Source organism: Thalassophryne amazonica, chromosome 11, assembly GCF_902500255.1.
Source record: "Thalassophryne amazonica chromosome 11, fThaAma1.1, whole genome shotgun sequence".
NCBI classification, from domain to species: domain Eukaryota; kingdom Metazoa; phylum Chordata; class Actinopteri; order Batrachoidiformes; family Batrachoididae; genus Thalassophryne; species Thalassophryne amazonica.
Genome location: NC_047113.1, coordinates 58,463,438 through 58,487,842, shown reverse-complemented (window position 1 = coordinate 58,487,842; position 24,405 = coordinate 58,463,438). Strand labels below are relative to the sequence as shown.

The 24,405-nt window shown below is 40.7% G+C and overlaps 1 protein-coding gene across 1 annotated transcript in view; it reads right to left on the bottom strand.

Annotated features, from left to right (window-relative positions):
• Positions 1 to 15,196, bottom strand: part of glra4a (glycine receptor, alpha 4a) — a 165,612-nt gene extending 150,416 nt beyond the window's left edge. Inside the window, exon 1 of the mRNA XM_034181880.1 lies at positions 14,934 to 15,196. Coding sequence (XP_034037771.1) covers positions 14,934 to 15,181 — 248 coding nt within the window. The 5' untranslated portion in view covers positions 15,182 to 15,196. The remainder of the gene's footprint in view (positions 1 to 14,933) is intronic.
• Between the last annotated feature and the right edge of the window lie 9,209 nt (positions 15,197 to 24,405).

The following is a 24,405-nucleotide window of genomic DNA, read 5'->3' as shown; positions in this document are numbered from 1 at the left end:
GATTGTTCTGACAGGCCAGACTGCACCAAGTGGTCAGACACAAATGCAGGATTCAGGTCTCAGCTTCACAGAGTTTAATGTCAGGACTTGCGTGAGTCAGTACACAAAAAGACAGTCCAAAAATAACAACAGTAACCGAAGCACTTGGCAGAGACAGGTTCCAGAAACAAGCAGACAGGTCGATACACGGTAAAGCAAAAACAGGACTGTGAAAACTCTGAAGACAAACGCTGGAAAGAGGCACAAGGCACAACAATCTCGCAAGTGAGAGAGGAAGAAGGTTTGACTAATAAGGGGGATGTGATCAGGGTAAATGCACCGCAGGTGTGTGAGGAAAGATCCAGAAAGAGGCGTGGCCACAAGAAGGGCAGACAGGAGGGAAACGCCCAACACCAAACAACGCAAAAGAAATCCAGCCACCAAACCCCAGTGCAAAAACTAGATGCATACCCAAAGCAATAAACAATAACCCCCCACAGACCCAATCATGACAGACACTTAACTAAACTGACTAAACCAAAAGAACTACAAAAACACAACAAAATCAATAACACTAACAACACTGTTAAACTACCATAAACCACAATAACATTTAAAACCCCAAAACCCCAAACTGCCATGGTGCATTGCAGCATAATATCCATTCTTCACTGTTGTCAGATAATACTGCCAATTTCTCCAAAAATATTAGTACTATCAACTTTCCATTTCTGCAGCATTTATCCTTGACCCAAAATACATAAGCATACCAAACAGCAAACCTCAGCTCTCCCCAGTTTGTCCGTGATCAAAGCTATACACATACAAGCACACAGAGGCCACTTGGCTATTACAATGTAGAAATATCAATAATAAAGACTATACACTACGCCGATGCACAAAAATCCCAAATTAAAGAGCTGATGATACAGAAAAAGGTGTGACTCATACATGTTTGTTTGTTTCCTCTCTCTCTCTCTTCAAGAGGCAGTTTTTATGACAGGTGTAACTTGTACTTCAAAAATACAATATTTGATTTTTAGTAATTTGTTTATAAATGGGATTTCTCTCATACAATGCAACCTTAGATGAGAACAACATTCAGAAGCTTGATGGTAAAATATTATTATACAAGACTGTCAAAAGTTACATTATCCTTTAACTTTGTCAGAAGTAATTCATTTATTTAATTTTGTCATAAGTATTTTTGCCTGGACGTACAACAGGTTATTAATCAAAAATAAATCACTGATCACACTAAATCACACACTGCGACATCTGGAAATGCTTTGTTTGTTCCTTGATGAATTTACTTTGAAGATATCATCTCTCCATTGACACCATTAGTGTTGTTGGTGGTGTTGGGCTATGGAGAACAAACCGTCTGTTCGAGCCTCGCTTCCAACTTGACTCTAATTTTTTTAGTCATTAACTTACATAAACATCCCATCTGTCCTTGTTTCACACTCCTTTTTGTCAGCACTCCTCAATGCTCTGCTTTGTCTATGTGTGTGGTTTTCCTTTGGACAAAAGTCTTCAAAGTGTCTGAAAGTCTGAACAAAGGTGAAAACTGCTGTAATCCACAATCTATTCTCCTATCCGCTGTATGCCAAATTATTTTGTTCATTCCCTGTGGTGGCTGTGCTTACTTCACAAACACCTATCAACAATCAAGCTTCTATGATACTTTTAAAAAGTACAAATATCATTGCTAAACAGGTTCAACTGTGGCAAATCATTTTCCGTCAGTGTAATGCCTACAAACAATTTAGATTTTTGTGTTTTTCTACTTCTGAACCCTCCCCTGGCTGTGAATGGTCAAAAGATCATGACTTAACCACTCACTTATGAGGTGCCAGTGCAGTGTTGCAAGATGTACACTAAATATGCTCTTTGTAAATTTTCCTTGTGAGTCAGTCCTGCAAGATTGTCAAGAACTCAAACATTTATGTAGGAACCACCAACTTCATATGATGGTCCATACTCATTTGAAGATACACTGAATCAAATTTGGTGTTTGTGGTCACAATCACACAGAAGATATTAATGGTTTATTAACTGCTGTAATGATGCTCAAATATATGATTCTACAGTACCAGTCAAAAGTTTGTACTTGACTGGTACTGTATACTGCCCCCGAGTGGTATACGACAAATTCTTATATACAGACCTGTTAGAGAAAGAAATTCTGATGAGTCCTAGTCTTGAACTCTCCAAAACATACAGTGAGCGAATAGACAAATGAGTCTATCCTCTCAAAAACAATAAATGCTACCATCTTGTTTTTCTTGAAATTACAATGGAAAATAATGAGGTCAGGTAAGGGAGCATGCAGTTCCCTTGGCTTTCTAAAGGCATGGGGTCCTCAACACTGAGGTACCTGCATGCTGGACCGTGGATAGAGAAATGCTCTACATAGCCTAAAGGTTGTAGCTGATGCTCCCTGACAATGCAAGTGATGCTTCTCATCTTCCTAAGTAACTGCTCATTTGATACAGTCATTCCAGCAGTACCCAAAGATCCTCCGAAGATACCTAGTACTTAAGACATGGACCCAGGGACATGAATGACACTGTCAAGATAAGTAATTGTCTCTACAAGTTGAGCACTTTTGCAGCAGATATATTTCTGATGACCAAACATGAAAATGACTACCTCATGCAATCTTCTTAGGCTATAACATTTTCAAATCGGTGCATGTTGTAAATTGTTGAAAATAAAGACAAAAGTTTTTTTCCATTAGATATTCTATTGCCGTTATAGATGCTCCTATAACAGCAGGAACAGCAATCACAATTTAACTGAAAGCTATCATGGAAAGATTGCATCCTCACATAACACACAAATTTTGAATTTTGTATTGGTTATACAGTACTTTCACAAATTATTCCTGTGGGAAAGGTATTCTGCTCTTTAACGGATGTTTTTAACTTGTTTATTTTGTTTATTTACTTTAGTTTTTTTTTCCATATATCCTCACTTTTTCTGATTTGGTGCTGCATTAATTTTGCGATTTACCCCATGTTTCTGATGATCCATCCTGAGTGGACGTGTTGGAAAACTTCATACAGTAGGTCAGAGTTCTAGATAAACATCAGAAGCGCAGCTCTACACTAAAAACAACGGTAATAATGTTTTCATCATTATTTATTTAAGTATGGCTATAGCAGGTTTGCTTCTCCTTAGTACCTCTGCCAACAAAGTTGGGTGGAGGTCATGTTTTCATCCCTGTTTTTTTTGTGTGTGTTTATGAACAGCCTGGAACCCACAATTATTCATATATCATTATGATTTTTTTTATATTTTATTTTTTTTAAACAGAGGATTCATATCCTGTCAGGCAAGAACTGATTAAATTTTCAAGGTTATAGGTAAAAGTCAGGAAAAATTCCAATCCTTTAACATTGAATGAATTTTCTAAAATTCATAACTCTGTCAAAAGATCAAATTTCATATTTGAGAGCATTATGTAGAATGATATCCTTTACTAACTGACAAAGTCTGATCCAGATCTGATCCATATTACAGATTTTGTGGCCATTTAAATTTAACATTTAACACCAGAGGGCGCCAAAGTTGTATGAAAAACACAAATTTGACCACTTTGGCGCCGCCTTGTGGCCACCACGTACAATCCCCCACTGATTTTTTGTTGTTTTAAAGAGGCTAAGTATTGCCCTTTCTAATACAATAAAAATCTTGCTGGGGGATTAAACACGTATTGAGTAATAGCCTTCACAAATATGAGTATTTCTGGAAATTCACCAACGTGAATCAATGCGTTCAATCCCCCAACCCAAATTAGTGAGTATTTTGAAGAACTGTCTTCCTATAATACTTAGATCACAAAAGTACTTTGGGGGATTGAATGCATTTCATGTAAGAGTTGTCTAAAACTTCCCTGTTCACCAAATTCCAGTTTTAGGCCATACTGGGTATGAACTTTGATGACCCCTGGCAAGGTCACCATAGGGAATTTGGCCAAAATTTTTGGTGTATGTTTGTTTGGTGGAGGGTGCATCCAGTTACCAAAGTCTGAGCAAAATCTGAGTTGGTCACTATCACAGCCTGCCTGACTCTTATAAAAATTGGCTGTCAAATGTTATGAGACTGAAATATAAAATCTAATATGTAAAAAAAGGTACATTTTTATTTCAAATATTGACATTTATCAGTGTTTTTGTTAAGACAATATTTAACAACAACAAGTTTAAAGTAAAAGATACAAATACTTGCATTTACATGCTCCTGAATCAATCTAAACGTCGATGGCCTGATTTTAACATTTTAAATCAGTGGACTTCAGTTGTTATGCTGCAACTTACTCATCTTCAAACTTGTGTAAAAGTTCAAAGGTCAGTGTGACGCTCGCAAGAGACTGGTCACAGTAATGTCAATATTCACTGATCAGTAAAAACAAAAGCAACACATCCAACAGTGGTCGGCAGTAGGCCCACTGGAACTTTCAGTTAGGTTCACAATTTGTTAATACCATGATTCCAGTTCAGAGCTGAAAAGTCAGTTTAGGCGCTTGTTAAATTCTTGTTGTTAATCCTACACTGTTGTGTGTTTGTGACACTGTTCGGTGACATGAAGATTAGCAAAGTCAGGAGGAAATAAGTCATTTAATAGCAGGCTTTGGACACATCAAATACAAAAATCTTTATAAGTTAAAGTCTTCATCAAACATCTGATCACTTACCGGCAACAACTTGGTGGACAATAATCTGGTGTTGATAAAGCCCACGCTAATGTGCTTGATGGGATATAACTTTGGTGCAATCAGTTGGAGCCCCCTGAGAGACACAATATTAAAAGTCTACTTTACAGTCTTGGATAGCAGCAGATGGATATTGCAACAGCACCACTGGAGACCCCAATGCAGAGAACCATGAAGAAGGTAGATAAAACACTGGTTTATTACAGTCACTGTAGACAAGCTGTGTGAATGCACAAAATAACAAAAGGTCCGTACCACACATTCATCCGTGATGTGTGGCGATTGGTCACTGAATTAGGCAGAGATCATGTACAAGTGATCAGTCCAATAGGCAACTGTGTCCTTAATGGGAGCAGCAGAAGAGTTATCCAAAAACACATGCAGATGTTCAAACACAGAGATCAGTCATAATAGGCGAATGAATCCGGAATCAGCAGACAATGCCCAGGAAACACAGAATGGTGTGGGTCTTTAACACAGAGATAATCAGAGAAAGAATACGTTGCTGTACTCCTCTGATTACTTTCATGGCTCTGCAGACCTGATCTCCTTTAGTGGCATTAACACTCTGGCTCCTGATCGGAATCTCACTAAAGGAGCGCTCTGTCCCACTCTATCCCAGCAGCCCTTCAGTCTTAGATGCATTTTCTAACATTTTTGGATATGAACTAAATCTTAGTAAAGGTGATGCATTTGCTGTTAATAAGGAGGCAGAAGAGTATCTACTTACTACTTAAGATCTCCAATTCTGGCTCTCTCCATCAGCATGCATGTAGGTGACACAATGGTTTGTATGTTGACTACTTTTGCTTCTTTTCAGGAGTTGGTAAATACATTTTCGCTCTCCAAAAACATTTTTTCAGGAATCTTCAAGCTCGACATTATGTTCATAGCTTGTTTCCAGAATTTCCAGCTCTGCCTAAAAATTGTTGGTTTGTTTTTCATGATAATATTCAATAACAGAGTCTTAATAAAAAAAAAAAAAAGAAAGAAATAATGTGCAAAAGCAATCATTAAGTGGGACCAGTGTTTCCCAATCTTGGTCCTTGGGACCCAAAGTACTGTGCATTTACCATTTCTCGCTGCTCAAACTGAGTCCAATGAGGTGTGTTCCAGCTGTTGACTGGCTGAGCACACCTGACTGAGCTGATCTGGTCAGATGTATCAGTGCCAATCAAAAGGTGCTGGAGGGCCAGGATTGAGAAACAGTGAGCCATACAATCTGAGACAGGAATAACACATTGTGAGTGATTATAAAGACTGACAGTTAATGCGGAAGTGCAGTAATAGATGAAGCGGAATACCAGTGAATAGGAAGTGAAGCTACACAGAGAAAAAAAATGGAGATGTCAGAGTAAAAACACAAGAAATTACTAAACAGTTGTGTTGAAAATAATAGTGTGTTTCAAAAAGTGAGTGAAACTCAAAATCCTTATAATGGACAGCCAGGACAGGTATACGAGGTCTATTAGAAAAGTATCGTACCTCATTATTTTTTTCAAAAACCATATGGATTTGATTCATATGTTTTTACATCAGCCAAGCTTAAACCTTCGTGCACATGCGTGAGTTTTTCCACGCCTGTCAGTTGCATCATTCGCCTGTGAGCACGCCTTGTGGGAGGAGTGGTCCAGCCCCTTCGTCGGATTTTCATTGTCAGGAAATGGCGGAATGATTTGGGCTTTTTTTCCATCAGAATTTTTTCAGAAACTGTTAGAGACAGGCAGCTGGAAACCATTCAAAAAATGTATCTGGCTTTCAGTGAAAATTTTACAGGCTTCACAGAGAATAAGGAGTGTTACTACAGCTTTAAGGATGCCCCACAATGGCGCACGGCGCGCCACGCTCCGAGCCGCCATCGAGAGGCAGGAAACACCACATCATTTCTAAACGGATGGCTGTGTGGAGCCGGGACCGTCGTGTGCAATTTCTCTGGTTATCACAAGAGCTGGACATCAACCATTTTCTGGCAGATTTCACTTTTAACAAGAGATTTTGTCATGGAAAGCCGCGCGGAGGCTTCGCACATCAGGACCGATTCGCTGATCGAGCGAGACAAAGGAACACCTCTGTTTTGGAGTGCCAGGGGACATGCCTATCTCGGCTTTCAATGCTTACCAGCCCAGTGAGTATAAGAGAAGAGCGTGGAGAGCTCTTTAGAAATGATGTGGTGGTTTCTGCCTCTCGATGGCGGCTCAGAGCGCGGCGCGCCGTGCGCCATTGTGGGCAGTCCTTAAAGCTGTAGTAACACTCCTTATTCTCTGTGAAGCCCGTAAAATTTTCACCGAAAGCCAGTTAATTTTTCTAATGGTTTCCAGCTGCTTGTCTCTAACAGTTTCTGAAAAAATTCTGATGGAAAAAAAGCCCCAAATCATTCCGCCATTTCCTGACAATGAAATCCGACGAGGGGGCTCCTAACTCAAAGCCTGCCACAGGCGAATGACGCAACCGACAGGCGTTGGAAAAACTCACGCATGCGCACGAAGGTTCAAGCTTGGCTGACGGAAAACATATGAATCAATCCATATGGTTTTTGAAAAAATAATAAGGTCATAATAAGGTCAGATACTTTTCGAATAGACCTCGTATTAATAAGTACTACAATAACTACATACCCCAATTACCATAACAAATAACTAAAAAAAAAAAATCACATAACACAGAAACGGAGAGTGACACGTTGAGATGTCTGGTTCTGGATGTCAAAACTGACTTATCAGTAGCCTACAGTGTAATCCGATGTGGCTGCGACCGAGTCAATACTAAAAGTCAGCGGTAACCTCTAAATTTTATAGCGGTTTACGTTATAAAAGTTAACTTTTGAGTTAGCAGATTAATGGTTATTGAAGTTTTCAGTTAGCTGTGCCAACCACTGAATAATGGTCACAAAAAGAAAAATGCAGACCGCTGCATTTTTTTTTTTTTTGAACAAGCTAATATTACTTTTTTTCCCCCCACTTTCTGTAAAGTAATAACAAATTTAATAAAATTTTTGTTCGTGTTTTGATTTGGAACAGAATGTGCAGTGTTCCCAATGCATTTGTGTGTATGGAAATAAAAGCTATTATAAGGATTCTGAGCTTTACTCACTTTTTAAATACACTTTTGAACTCAACTGTAACATGGAGGAAACATCAGCAGAGAGAAAAGAAAGAACATGGAAGATTAATACGTATAAGATAACGCCACGAATGGAATAACTCAGAGATTGGAATTAAGAACCAGAATGTTAACCTGATGTTGACAGATATTTAAAAGTCTGAACACAAAAGTATATTGTCCAAAACTCTACACTCACACAGCCACCAGACATTATGGGTCTGGTCACATAATCACACTGAAGGAGTTGTGGTGACTGAGTGGAGAATCATCACCATTAAGTCTTATGACCCTTGTTTGCTAGGACGAATATGATCTCTGCTAGAAAGTGTAATGCTTTTCCCTCTGCAGCAGATGCACACTGTTTTATAGTGATGCTTCACAATCATCCGTCTCAACACACACATACACTCACACACATCCCAATGTCAGAGCCATATAAGGCACCCAACTTTAGTCTGGGAGAAACTTGAGGATTAAGGACTTTACTCAAGGTCACTTTATTGAATTTCCTGTGTAACGGGGAACTGATCTGAGGATCCTGTGATCACAAGCCCGCCTCTGTAACGTCCAGGCCTCCACCTCCTCATGCTCCCACTAAAGATTTAAGTTGTCAATAAAAACAGCACCAAAGCATGTCCACATCATTCAGTGAGGTGAGAGATGGGAAAAACATTCAATACATCACCTGAATTTGGGAAAACAGGAGGTACACAAAGAGAACACAAACATGATAATTCAGTAAGGTATGTGTTCTAGAATATATTCCATTTCTAAGATAGAACTCTACTAGTGTATACTAAGGTATATCTAAAAAAGGAAGAGTACAATAGAGCCACTTAGGTGCCTGGTCTTGAGAACCAGGGATGGTAGGTTGAAAAGCTTTTTTATCCCATGGAAACTCTCCCTACCCACCCAAGTGGCTCAAGAAAATGGACATATCATAATACTATATCATAAGACATATAATAAAAAATAGAATTTATGTATATAAGTGATATTTACATAATAAGGGTGATAAACAACATATACAAGAAATATGGTTGTTATATAATATTATTAATTAAGCTTCTAAAACCTAAATATTAATACAGGAGAAGATTGTAGTATACATATACTTAGTCTGTAGACTAGTAGTAAAATTAAATTATAGCTAGTAGGCTAAGCTTTAAATATGGTTATATTATTATAGAAACAGAAGCTATGATGTAATATGTTAGGTATCTCCCATGTCTCCCATTGTCCTTAAGAGGGTTTAAAGGCACAATAAAATGCTCAGGCAGGGCGGACTTGAGGTGTGAACATGTACATGCACATTAAAACCAAATTGATCTGGAGTGAGTAAGTCACTCCCTCTGGCATCACCAAGCTCAGTGATCTCCTTCCTTACAAAAAGGAGATCACCAAATTATGCTGTCATGAGTCACGCATGGCACCATGCTGTGATGAGGCTACGAGCAACGGGACAGCCTTTGGTCCAGGAAGGTGAAGGAATTGGAGAGTGGAGAAAGAATATGCAGCGTGCACTCCAGCTCCCACACACATATATATATATATATATATATGTCCCTCCCTTGTCCAAATACCACCTTAGAATTGAGCCAAACATGGCACACATATACTTTGACCTATGTGGAGTGATATAGGCTACTGAGCACCTAAGAGCAGTAGTAGTAGTTTACAGGGAGAGACACTTTTGTGCTGCACCATCACCGGCAAGTGTGCCTAAAAGGTTGGTGTCATACTTTTCTCTTCTTTTTCCTTTGAACTTTTTACCTCTTCATTTTTGCAAGTAACAGTGGCACAGTAGTAGTAGTAGTAGCAGCAGCTGTCTCTTCTTGAGGCAGCTTAGTCGCACCCCTAACAGTTCTCCGGAATCTGGGATAGTTGGGAGGTGATAGCTTTGTTGGTGACGATGAAGCTTTCACTACAGTCTCTGATTGGCGTACTCGTCAACTGGCGAGTACAATAACAAAGTGAAAATATAAAATAGGTAATAACAAGTTTCAACGTCAAAACCAACACAAAAACAGGATGAGGCAATTTTGATGGATGCGTATGTTCAAACTGATCACTAAATTCATCAAGAAGTCCAGAATCGTGCTGATTCACAGGGCTCCACCAAGTCGCAATGAAAGTACTTCTGTCATCTTACATCATCTTTGTTCCTCAAGGGGGAAAAAAAAATTATTTTATTATTATTATTATTATATTATTATTAAAAAATGGGCCCAAAAATGGACAGTACCAAACACACACTCAGTACTGAATTTATCGAGGGTACATTATAGCAGAGTCGCATTTTGAAAAGAAAGTATTTGCATGAAATGAAAAATTGACCATTTGAAACAAGCATTGTTTATTTCAGTCATTCTCACACCGACCTACTTTGTGGAGATGTTCTGGATAATAAGTCATCATGACTTCAGTTTAATTATTTCAGCTGTGAGCTGAAAACAGTCTGCTCGATGACACTCAAACCAACAGGACTCCTGATAATCAGGCTTGAGAGCGTCCAGCTCCAAAGCCACGGATGATAAGATTTATTCTCTGATATTTTCACTTGTGACTCATGATCTCTCACTGACTAACGTCAAGGACGGCGAGAGTCCTTGGTGCCATTTTCAGTTCTTCTATTGACTACAATTCATTTTCCATTCAAATTAGTAAAACCACTGCTGTGAACTACTTGTGACGTCAGCAGAAGTCTCTTTCTCACGCGCACACACACACACACACACACACACACACACACACACACACACACACACACACACCCACACACCACACACACACACACACACACAGAGAGAGAGAGAAAGAGGCAGATATGTGAAACGATTGTGGGTTTGTCCCTGGTGTCCTTAGACAGCTCTTTGGTCTTGGCCGTGGTGGATAGGTTGGAGTGTGCCTCATTGAGCGTGTGAACACGTGTCTTTTATACAGGCAACAGGTTCAAACAGGTGTAATTAATACAGGTAAAGAGTGCAGAATAGGAGGGCTTCTTAAAGAAAAATTAAAACAGGTCTTTGAAATCCAGAATCTTGCTGGTGGTGAGTGATCAAACACTTCTTTCATGCAATGAAATGCAAATGAATTATTTAAAAATCATACAATGTAATTTTCTGATTTATTTATTTATTTTTTAGGTTCTGTCTCTGGGCTTCTATGGGAATGTACTCTGTTCTGGAGCCAGCCTCAAGCGGCCAGTCAAGGAACTACACTTCCGGGTTGGGGCAAAAAATATCAGCTTGGTACTCCGACGAGGGCGGTCGCATCTCCTCCACTCTCCCTTATCTCTGTTCTCTGCCTTTGACCTTCAAGGCCCTACTTCACCAGACTGTGAATTCCTCACATTATATTGGATTCTAGATCTATTGGACTACTATTGGATTAACCATGGAATTGATCAGCTGGTCTCTGAACGCTATTGACACCATTTTTTCTACAAGAAGGTCAGAACTGGGGGATCCTACCTGCCCAGGTGGAACGTATCCTGCGGGCTATGTTCTTGACTCCTGGGACTCTTGGCGTGTTGCATGCTTGGTGCCTTTCTCCATTGAGGACGTCAAGGATTTATTCATTTTTGGTCTCGTGGTAGCAGGGCTGGTACTTTTTGGCTTATGTGCTGCCCTGATCTACTGGAAAATTGGCAAGACGGCGGCATCAAGAACCACGGCCCCTCGCTTGTCCGTCATGATTAACGAGGCTGCAAGGTAGTGCATTCTCAGACTGCGATGACTCTTGAACTCAGATGCAAATTGGATGACATCTTGGAGCAGATGCGTGCCTTGCAGTTGAAGCTGAAAATTTCAGAGGCCAGTGAATATTCTCAATTCATAATTGGAAATATTCTTAATTCATAACTGGTATTTGGTTGTGCAAGTGGAACTGTTAAAAAGTGATTTCACTGCTGAAACCATAACATTACAGGCTTATCGAGCCTGAAGGTCAAATTGCCCTGCTGTCTCCTCCAGAGGGATTTGTTTCGGCCTGGGGAACATTGGCTGTTTCTTGTCTCATCTCACAAAGACAATAAACTGTTTTTCACAAGACTGAAGCATGTTCCATTCCCTTCCCCCACCCCCTCCCTCCCCATCAACACCTCCCCTTTCCGGCGCCCGCCAACGTCATTCCTTCCCATGTGGGTTGCGTGGTTTTTAGCTGCAGCAGGTCCCCGTTCCCCCCCCAAGCTGACAGTGGCGCAACTCCAGTTGCAGCGGCTACCACAGACTCACACGCCTCAATTTGGAAAATGGACTGTTTCAAGTTTAGTACACATAAACAATGTCAAATGTATGTGTGTTGTCTTAATTCTGATGTGTGCCATTATTATGGTAAACAAGTAATAATTGTGGCTTAATTGCTGTTTGTCTGTGGAATGTGAGTGTGGAAATCTCGTTGTTGTAATGACAATGATAATAAAGCTATCCATCCATCCATCCATAATACAGGCTCAAGTGTTGGTTGGCCATAACACTAAATAAAAAAAAATATTCACCATTTCCAAACATTTTAATTGTGTAGAAAAAGTGTTTGTAACTGGCATCCAGTGGAGAACTGGATCTCCCCCCAAATTTGCTACTGATGGATTCCTGGCTACACCCCTGGTACCCATCCTCAAAAAACCTGGAGGCCACATCTGGGTCAGCAACTGCAAAGCTGAGGTCGAATTTATGTGCTCCGCTGTCAGTCAACAAGATGAGTATCATGTCTTGGCTGTTTTGTGACGGATGTTGAGCAGCCTGAGAACTCACCTTAACTGAACGGTCTCTTCCACTCTGAGCAGGAGTGAATACGAAGCAAGGTTTGAGCGACACGAGCAATATCTGCGCACAATATGTGGATTGTTAGATTAAACAGGCGTCCTGAAACAACATTCCAACACAGACACGTGTACTCAAAGTGTTGTTCCAGCAAAACAGAAAACACAACAGTCACTCACACCACTGATCTGCTCAATCCTGAGCTGACTCTGGATTTGATTTGCACCTTCACTCCTCCTCAAACCAGACTGATCCAGCCTGTATTTTGCTTTTTGGTGAAACTCTTTTACTCTCTAACAATGCATCCTGTCCTACATACCCACCCTCCACTCATCTTTTCTAATTCTCTCCATCTCCAATCCTTCCCTTTAGTAATCTCTCACCCTCCTCTGGTTAAATGGATCAACCTCCTAGTTTCTCCTAAAAATTCCACTCCATCTCACCTTTGTTGCCTTTTTAGCCTCCAGTCCTCCCTCATCCTGCCTGTCTTATGCTCTCTTTCTCCTCTCTTTCCCTCTTCACTCCCTCACTCCTCCATGGCTGAGAGGCTGGTGGAGAGCACATAATTTGGTCGAGGAGGTGCTGTCATTCGACTGCTCTCCAGGCTAAGAGCTGCTCTCCTGGCTTGCGGGTTCACGGAGTCACGGCTCTGTTCTGCTCTGGGATTATGCAGATCCTAATTCCCTCCTGCTCACACCTGAAGTTGGCAGGGCATGAAATAAGGAAGGGTTCACCGCGAGTAAAAGTTTACATCACACACAAGAGGGCAGACAGACAGACAGACAGAGCAAAGTATGGGAGGAGGAAGGGAGAAAGAGAGAGCAAGGTGAGTCAATGAGGGAAGGAGATGGGAATGATAAACTGTGGTCGGATAAAGTGCGAGACTAAAGAAGAGGTAGGTTATGATAGCATGCATCATATATTCTTAATGTTGCCGTCCACTCATTTCCAAAGTGCAAGTTTCTAAACGCCATTTAAGCAACACTTAGAATCTGACGCGTTGCTATGGTAATGGACAAAAACCACATAAGTCATCCACTTCTCAGATTTTATTGGCCGCTGGGGATATTATGCAGATCCTATATTTCTGCTTGTTCAAACTCAACATTCATCGTGAAATTTACCTGATGTGCCTGGTTTGACCTTTGCCCCCCAGTCAAATGATCCCATACTGTATTTCAATAACAGGACAAAAAAAAACAGTCACAGAAAGTAAAAAGAAAAGAAAAATAGAATAGAAACTTTATTGTCATTGCACATACATACAACGAAACTTGTCCTCTGCATTTAACCATCCTAATTACAGTTCAACACAATCCAACCACTAGGAGCAGTGGGCAGCCACAATCCGGTGCCTGGGGACCAACTCCAGATGTAGAGACGCTGCCTTGGTCAGGGGCAGAGAAAGGAGCAGACCCTAAATAAGCATGTTTTTGATTGTGGAAGGAAACCCACGCAGACATTGGGAGAACATGCAAACTCCACACAGAAAGGGTGGGAAGCGATCCCACGACCTTCTTGCTGTGAGGCACCAGTGCTAACCACTAACCCACTATGCCGCCTGGCAAACAAATCCAAAAATCTGGTTTAAGGGCCAACTGGCAGTATAACAGGTTGTGCACCGTGGGAAATATTTGCGAGGTTTGCTTGATTATGGTGAAACTGAAGGAGATCTCATTTTCTTACAACAATGCCAAAATCTACATGTGCAATAGATTTATTCCATTCCAATCAATTCTATTTGTTCAGCTATTTGTATAAGCAGGCTACAAGTTTAAAATTTACATCTACGTGAATGAGTTGTTTGCATTAACTTTGTGAGATTTAGTTATTAAGAACATGAAAATCATATTTAAAAAAATGTAAAAAAAAATTGCAGTCGAATTAAAAATAAGTGACGTGGTATGAATTAAATTGCATTAAAATATATATTTTCCAGATATAAGAAAAAAAAATCAATTTTGAGACAGTCCTTTTTCCTCTCTGTATTTTAATTTTTGCAAATTATATCTTCAAACTTCATCTTGATAATTTGAGGGATGGCTCATGACTTGTTTCACTGTGACATTATCAGGTTAAAAAAGAAACAAACAAAACTGTGCAAGTTTTACAAGAACTCTGTGCCTCCAAAGTTCACACAGGTCACGATTTTATTCATTCTTTGTCATGAAATTTTGTGGAAACAGCAATCACACCCGCAAAACCTGGCAACATAAAATTTTCCAACCCACAATTTACGAGATTAAAGTTCACGATGTTTAAAGGAGTGTAACAAAACAAAACAAAGGAATGACAAAAGTGGTGAAAAGTTAACGAGCAGCAGCTGCTTAGACATTTAAAAGGCAAAAAGAAACGCCAGTGCGCCTCACCTGATAAAGCCTCCTTGGAAAAAGCAGAAAGACAAGACACAGAGAATCCGAATAACCTGTGGGAGCATCCTCTGGCTCAAAACCTCTCTCGGTCCCGTGGAATAATTTGCAGGAATAATTTCAAGAATCAGCAAATCCACGGAGCAGCGTGAGACGGCGGCTGAGAGGCGGAAGGCATCGTCTCTGTCAGCGATCCACGCGTGTCTGTGGGTAAACTTCTCCTCTTCTCCCCTTCTCACGCGGCGCATCCACGCAGCAGCAGCTGGTCACAGTGTGCCCGCGCTCAGCGCCGCCGCGTGCGTGGGTGAGTGTGTGGTCACGCCTGTATTTTTATTCCCCCCAATACCTCTCTTCAAACAATAAAAGATGTGATTTTAAAGGAGCAGCCGCTTTTGTTTTGACGTCTGCCTGCGTAATTCATTCCAGTTACCTTTGATCATTAACAACAAATCTGAGTTCAAAGTTAAACAAACAAAGAAAGCTAACATTTCTGTTGGAGGAGAGCAAGTGGGTTTACAGTTTAAATTAATTGTTAGCAATGAAGCCTCATCTTTGGGCTTAAAATCCACGATAAAACAATGCTAGCAACCTACGTTGCGAGGTTTGACAAGGACTATAAAAAAATACGATTAACTAGGTATAATTTTCCAAATAATGCCAAACATATCAACTCTGCCCAAGTCTTCTTACAGTACTTTAAATTTTTCTGAGTTGTTTGAATTTTTAGGGCTCTATTTTGACAGCAGATGCAAAAACGACTTGAGTACAGGATGCTAGCCTATGGGTTGGCGCTGACTTGACCCAAGTGCTAGAGGTGGGCGGATCGATCCTAATATCGATACCAACGCTGGTACTGATATTGAACGATCCTCATGTAAAAAGATCGATACTCAAGCTTTTTTCTCTCGCGCAAGCACTGACTGCTGCTTCATCAAAGTCTATGTAAGAGCAGCACTGCGCTGTGTCACACAACACGGAGCAGCACACCCTTGTATTGTGGTTTGTCAGCCCTCTACCTCAGGAGATTTTGTTTTGTGTTGAATGATATTTTATTAAACAAAAATGTTGATTGTAATAAAGTATTTTGTTGTCACATACAATGTTTGGCAAAATTCTATCCTGTCTTTTGGATCCTTTGGATCTATGAAGCTTAAATATGAAAAAGTATCGTATCGGTATTGATATCGGCGATGCTGGGCCTGTATTTACTTGGTATCGGATCAATACCAAAATTCCCGGTATCACCCACCTCTACCGAGCACCCTTTGGTGGCCATTTTTGGCTGACGAAAACATCGCCAAGCTCAGTACAAATACATGTAATTTGATCACTTTTTTTCAAAGGGGTCAAACTTGTCAGTAAAGTCAATTTAATGTACAACGGTTCATTTCAGGTCAGCTTGGTGTATAAATCTCATGTTCCAGACAATGATAGCTATCAGCTGGCTGTTAGAAGCAAGTTATAGACAAAACAAAACCAGCTGATTTCAATAGAAAGCCCAAGCTTGTTTTCATCAGGCAGCCTGGAACTATGAATTCTCGCCTTCGGATTCGCCACTTCACTGGAAGTGACGTATACTCACGCCAACCCATTCTCAAGGTGGGCACCACTTCACTTCTGGTGAAGTGGCTCATCCGAAGGCAAGAATTCATACTTCTGAGTATGAATACTTCTGGGTGAAAATGTGCTTGGGCTGTATGCTGTTCTGTTGATATCAGCTGGTTTGGTTTGGTCTCTGACTTGCTTCCATCAGCCAGCTGATAGCTATCATTGTCTGGACCTGTGAAATTTATACACCACGTTGACCTGAAATGAACCACTGCATATTAAATTGACTTTATTGATGAGTCTGACCCCTTTGAAAAGCAACCCAATTACACGTATTTGTGTTGAGTTTGGCGATGTTTTCACCAACAAAAAAATGGCCCCTAGAGGGCGTTCGGGTAATGCCCGACCTTGAGAATTGGTGTACTAGGTCTGTTAGAAAAGTATCCGAACTTATTATTTTTTTTAAAAACCATATGGATTTGAATCACGTGTGATTGCGTCAGACAAGCTTGAATCCTCGTGCGCATGCGTGAGTTTTTTCATGCCTGTCGGTTGCGTCATTCGCCTGTGAGCAGGCTTTGAGTGAGGTGTGGTCCACTCCTCTCGTCTATTTTTTATTGCGAATAAATGTCTGAACGATTTGGATCTTTGCTGCATCAATTTTTTTCCAGAAACTGTGAGAGACCTCCAGGTGGACACCGTTCGAAAAATTAATATGGCTTTCAGGGACGATTTTATGGGGATTAAGCAGATTACAGGGTGTTACTGCCCCTTTAAGGACGGCCCACAACTGCTGAGAGTGCGGCGTGCTCCCAGGCCCCATCGACAGGCTGACACCCCGCTGGAACAACCAGATCATTTCCAACGTGAAAGCTTTGTTGATCTGGGACCTCGTCTGACTTTCACAAAAAGGCAGAAGATGTGGACATCAGCACTTTTTCCGGCACATTCCACCGTTACAGGAGTTTTTTTCATGGAAAGAAAAGCGGAGGGACGCGCCACGGCTCCGTTCATTACGCGGGACAAAACCACCTCGATGTTGGTCTCACAGGACGGCTTTCAGGTGGATTTCAGACGGATTCCGGTTGCTTTCCAGTCGTGTGAATATCCGATTGTGATTGTGCATGAGCTGGACATGCCAGAACATGTCCCATGAGGCTTCATCATGGTGTTGCTTTGCGCCGAGCGGCTGCACCGCGATGCGCGGTACTCCTCCGCACGTCTGTCTTAATGTGCCGGAAAAAGTGCTGATGTCCACGTCTTTTCACAATTCCTGTGCTAGTCAGATGACATACCGGATCAAGACAGCGTCCAGTTTAAAAATGAACGGCACATTTCACTGTTTTTGTCATGGAAAGAGAAGCTGCTCCACCGTACATAATAATTTCGGATACTTTTCTAACAGACCTCGTATGTATTTCAAGACAGCTGTAAAACTCCAAAGTTGGGAACTCCAGAGTTCTGAAAAGCATGTGTTCAACTTGATGAACTCGGAAAACAATGTGGATGTCCACAGTCACATACAGACCATTTTGACGTGATGTAACAAATCAGGAAGTTGATCATATTAGAGACACCCATTGTTCATGTCGCATGTTGGAGTCATTCACATGTGCCTGCACAGAATTAAAATCTCGACGCGCACGTTCTCTGTGCTGTGACACCATCTGCGTCACATGGAAGCTGAAGGTTCACGTGCCAGTTCTTCAGTAGTGTAGGAGTAGTAAACTATTCATGGACTCAGCACGTGACCGAAAGTTTATTCATCCTGCAGAAAAATCAGCAATAATAGTAAATACAGGAACGCTAATTCAAGCTCTACAAAAATGGCCGACGCTGGACAATAAAACCAAACAGAACCACAGCAACTCTCATGTTTAGTTCGCCCTCCATTTCTTCCTCATTTATTTCATAAGTTCAAACAATTTTCCCTGAGCTGTTTCAAAATACTTTTGTACGAGCTGGAGCTCACAGATCATAAATTTGTCCACTTATCACAAAAAATGGCACAGTTATAATAGAAACAATTAGAAAATGGCTGTGATCATCCATCACATGATTTGAATTCAATTGCAAAGCCGCCATATAGGAAGTGAGTCATAGTTCAGCAACACTTTCATGTATCAAAATCAAATTTGTTATATGGACATGGGATCCCAAAAATTTTAAAATAATTTTCCTCGTGGGGGCGCCATTTCCAATGGGAGATACTTGCCTTGTTTTACATTACTGAATACGCTTTTCATAAATTGTCATTGATGTTCTTTTAATTTAATTTTCCTTCAATTTAAAAATAGCATTTGCTATCCAGCCTTAATAAGGTGATTCACATCTGCCACTCTGCTGCACTGACTAGCACCTGTCAGATATCCTCATGCTATACATCAGTGTATCCATACTTAGAGGATCCATTTAAAGGCTCTGTAGTTTAGAGATCATGGGGCAGGAGCACAATGTGAACCATCACTCAGAGTTTGACCAACAAATTGCTTCTTGTCAAGCCATTCGTCTTCCCAAGTGGATTCTGCTGAGCGGATATGGTGTTTCCTAAAGTGGCAAAAGGTCTGTGTGTTCTTTTCCCTTTGTGTGGTAAAATGCAACAGGTTGAGCTTTACCACATACAATTATTCAATCTGCTTGTTCCTCCACTGAAGCTTTCTTATTAAAGATGCATTAGATTTCTCTGTTCTTATGAAGGACTGAAAATGATAAGGCACTTCAATTTCCCCACTGGTGACTATCTGCAGCCTTTGAATCAGATTTTAAACCCACACTGGCTTCTCAGCATTAGTCAAACACACTTTGTGTGTTTGTACACAACAAGCAGATACAACATATCGCAAAAATTGTGGCGTCGCAACACCTGCTGGATGTTCTCCCAGCTTTCTTATTTCGTAGAAATCAGCAAATCATGGATATGACACAAATTAAATTGTATTCAGTCGCTAAACATTCTGGCTTCATGAAACATAACTAATTTAATTAAGATGATGTAACTGAATGTTTGTGAGGCTTGAAGGCAAATCAGTGACCTATATCATTGGTACTGCTGGAATTACTTTGTGTCAAACAAGCAGGTCTCTTTGGAGGATCCATGGGTACTGCTGGAATTACTTTGTGTCAAACAAGCAGATCTCTTTGGAGGATCCATGGGTACTGCTGGAATTACTTTGTGTCAAACAAGCAGGTCTCTTTGGAGGATCCATGGGTACTGCTGGAATTACTTTGTGTCAAACGAGTAGTTACTTAGGAAGAAGAATGAAGGGTACCACTTGCATTGAGAGGAAATGTCAGCTATGAGATTTGGCCATGTGGGATGTTTCTTAAGTGCATGTGTAGGAGCTTGCTCTGCATTGTGTCTCCTCCCACTCACTCCCCTTGGGATGCAAACTCTTGATCTCTGATATAGGAGGCAGATGCTCTGACCAGTCGGCTAAAACCCAGGCTCTAGCCTCAGTGGCCAGAATATCCTTTGACTGTCTGGGGAGTGAGGCCTGTTGACTAACATATACACACCAGCTACTGATGGCCTCCTTCACACGTGATCCAGCGTTGAGGACCCCAGTGGCTGCAGAAGGCCAAGGGGTATACTGTGTTCTACCTGGCTTCAACAGGCAGATGGTTATTTGCGTGGGTTGGTTGGATTGTCTGTCTTGGTGGTTGCCATCTGGGACCTGGGGCACTTGATTTGACCAGAATTAATGGCATATTCTTTTAGAAGTAAGCGGGGAGCGGGGTACTATGGAAAGAAGTTGTAGTTTACTTTTTTTTTTTTAAATACTGGCACAGGTATAAAAATGCTAATTATTCTGCAGTTAAACGAGAGTGCTAATAGGCCTTAATGAGCTGTTGGACTTTGTACATGAAGGGATAACTGGCTATAACAAGAGATTGGTCAATAGCGCTCCATGTATGCGAAATCAATCAAGTTTAACTGAGAATGGTTTACCAGCAGCATGGTTTACCACCAAAGAGGTTGAGGGATGTGGAGACTCCTGTCTGATGTCATCACTGTCTATCACCATTGCAAACAAGAAAGGACTCAGATCTGATCCTTGGTGTAATCCCACCTCCACCTTGAATGAGCTTGTCATTCCGACTGCACATCTCACTGCTGTCACACTATTCTTGTACATGTCCTGCACTACCCTCACATGCTTTTCTGCCACTCCAGACTTCCTCATACAATGCGACAGCTCTTCTCTTGGCACCCTGTCATAAGCATTTTCTAAATCCACAAACACACAATGTAACTCCTTCTGGCCTTTTCTATACTTCAACATTATTCTCAGAGTAAACATTGCATCTGTAGTGCTCTTTTTCTGTATGAAACCATATTGCTGCTCACAGATCTTCACCTGTTTTCTAAGCCTAGCTTCTACTACTCATTCCCATAACGTCATGCTTGATTATGTATGATTATCAATAAATTTATAAATAAATATCCACAATCAGTACATTTTTGTTCCTCCTGAACTTTTATGATGACCTTAATTCTTTGAGGTATGGACCTCCAAATGAAAAACAATATTCTTCATCAAGCTGTTTCCAATTTTCAGAAATTGTTTTGCCAAATAGCTTTGCATGATGGAGCCTTGCCATAGATGATGTTCTTAATACCCACCACCAATTTTTCTGCCTGATCAAGATCTGAACTGTTTGCTGGCCACACCTATCCTTCCTGAAAAAAGGTCATCTTTATATGTTCCATTGCATCAATGTCATTCACAATTTTCCAGCATCATCTTTTGCTGTTGTCTATCTTGACAATTTAACATCTTCCTTAATCTACTGTACCTGCATGTTTTCCTTTTATAAAATTCCATGTTGTTTACACTTACACAAAAGATGACTGCAAACAACAGACATCTTTTTGCCACAGTCTGTGTTGGATTTCCTTCTTGCTGAATGCTGTAGCCTTTTAATCTTTTTGATTGTTTCAATGGTGTTTTTAGCTTACAGTGTGTGCCAGTGTCACACTATGCAACTATTGGTAGGTATTGATGGCCAAATGAGGCCTCCTGAAGCATTTGCTGTTTTTTTGAACCCATTACATGGTGGTGTTGATTTAAAGGGTTCAAATGAAGCTGAAGTGCAATGTACTTTGAACTTTTTTACTTTGTACTTTGAAGAGTGCCATCTTGTGGCTTCACAAACCAACAGCAATTGCTTGCTTCATGAGGCCTCAAATGACCATTAGCAGCAGTAGGACAAACATATCACAGTGTACAGCACCGTAGATGCCTTACAATCCTCTTTTTAAATTTAAATATGTATGTACACTTTACTTGTTGATATTTGACTGTTTTAATTAATAAAATTGGAGTGTCCAACAGTTTTTGTGCAGCATTTAAACAACAAGCTTTTGTGAATGTGCTCTTAATTTTTTTTCAGCATAAACAGCTTTGTATCATACCCTGACTGCAGCATGTTGGTGTGGTTTTAGGAGCTGTAACTGTGACTGAGAGTATACAACTACAAACCTCTAATTTCACACACATTTACCTTGTGTCAAGTGTGGGAGCAACATGATGAAGACATTATTGGTCTGAAACAATAACAACATGAAAATGACAGAAAGTTTTCAAGAGAAATTTAGAGTTTCTCCACAACTATGTTGTCATGTTGTAGTGTATGCAGCCATCTGTCTGGTTTGTGTCTTTTGGTTATGGTTTGCATTCTGTCCTTATGTATTATGATCTGTTGCCGGCCTCTGGTGCTCTGTGTGTGTGTGTGTGTATATATTGTAATAAGTCCCCAGCCCGTGTCGGTCATCTGTTTCTGTCTTCATGTTCAGTGTCTTCTCATTTACATCGAGTTCCACGTTGCTTTTCTGCTTTATTTCTGGATTTAGATTTTGGTCTTTGTTTAATTCTGATTTCCGTTTCTGTTTTGATCACCTCCTTATTTCACTGTTGCACCTGGTTTCTGTATTATGATTTCTCTTCTTTTTTGGTTAGACTTGGTTATTGTGATGACTTATTTTCCACTCACCCTTTGATGTCCGTTGTGTTCTTCATCACTGGAAATTGTCTTAGTGTTTTGTCACCTTGTGTTCTGTTTATTTCCACGTGTCTTTGGTTCCTGTTTTAATTTCACGCACCTGTTATGATTAGTCATTTTGTGTTTAAGCCTTCACCTGTTCGTTAGTCCTTGCTGATTCATTCCTTTGTCTGCTCTCTGTGAGTATTATGATCTCCGTGATTACCCTGTTGTCATCTAACTCATTCTGGTTTTGTGTTAGTTTGTTTTCCCTGTATTCTCCCAGTTTTTTGCCACCATCATATTTGGACTTATTTTTGTACACTTGCACCTCATGCACTGTTTGAAGTGTTTGCAAGTGGCTCCGCCAATAAACCACTTGGGTTTGGACGCACTCCTCGTTTCCTTTCTGTCTGCAATATGCAACAAAATCCTAACATACGAGGTCTGTGAGAAAAGTATCCGACCTTTTTATTTTATGCAAAAAATATATGGATTTGATTCATATGTTTTTACGTCAGCTAAGCTTGAACCTTCGTGCGCATGCGTGAGTTTTTTCACGCCTGTCGGTTGCGTCATTCGCCTGTGAGCAGGCTTTGAGTGAGCACTGGTCCACCCCTCTCGTCGTTTTTTCATTGCTAGGAAATGGCGGAATGATTTGGGCTTTGTTCCATCAGAATTTTTTCAGAAACTGTTAGAGACAGGCAGCTGGAAACCATACGGAAAATTCACATAGCTTATTTTATGGGCTTCGCAGAGATTAAGGAGTGTTACTACCGCTTTAAGGATGGCCCACAATGGCGCACGGTGCGCCACGCTCCGAGCCGCGATCCACAGGCAGAAACGACCATTTCATTTCTAAACGGATCGCTGTATGGATCCGGGACCATCGTGTGCAATTTCTCTGGTTATCACAAGAGTTGGACATCAGCCATTTTCCGGCAGATGTCACTTTTAACAAGAGATTTTGTCATGGAAAGCCACGCGGAGGCTTCGCGCGTCACGACAGATTTGCTGATGGAGCGAGACAAAGAATGCCTCCATTTTGGAGTGTCAGAGGACAAGTTGGGACATGCCTATCTCGGCTTTCAGTGGCTTACCAGTCGAGTAAGTATAAGAGAAATTGTGGAGAGCTGGGCATGCGGCACGCCGTGCGCCATTGTGGGCCGTCCTTAAAGCGGTAGTAACACTCCTTAATCTCTGCGAAGCCCATAAAATTTTCACCGAAAGCCATGTGAATTTTCCGAATGGTTTCCAGCTGCCTGTCTCTAACAGTTTCTGAAAAAATTCTGATGGAACAAAGCCCAAATCATTCCGCCATTTCCTCACAATGAAAAAACGACAAGAGGGGTGGACGAGTGCTCACTCAAAGCCTGCCCACAGGCGAATGACGCAACCGACAGGTGTGAAAAAACTCACGCATGCGCACGAAGGTTCAAGCTTGGCTGACGTAAAAACATATGAATCAAATCCATATATTTTTTGCATAAAATAAAAAGGTCGGATACTTTTCTCACAGACCTCGTATGTGGCTCCGCACTGACAGATGTGTCAGAAGAACGACAGTGGGCTCTGCCAAAACAAATATTCCATGACAGATAAACTTTTTAATCTTTTATGCTGTACTCAGGCAAATATTGAACAATGACACGTGTTTTGCAAGCAAGTTGTAGAGAGAAATTGAAGAATATGTCATTACAAATTATCCACAAATTTCAATTAAACAAGTTTAAAAACATTTTTTATCACAAATATCATCATGAGTAAAATTCTGTGGAGTCCAATAGATTCTTCCTTTTTTCCACCTTGCAAATAACTTTATAAGGGAATCTCACTTTTTATGACAAAATTTTCTTTAAAGTCAGAAGGCAGGTGTGGTAAAGTTTGTGTTGGATACTGCCTGGAGTTATGTTTGAATTAGTTTAAACGGCTATAAACAAGA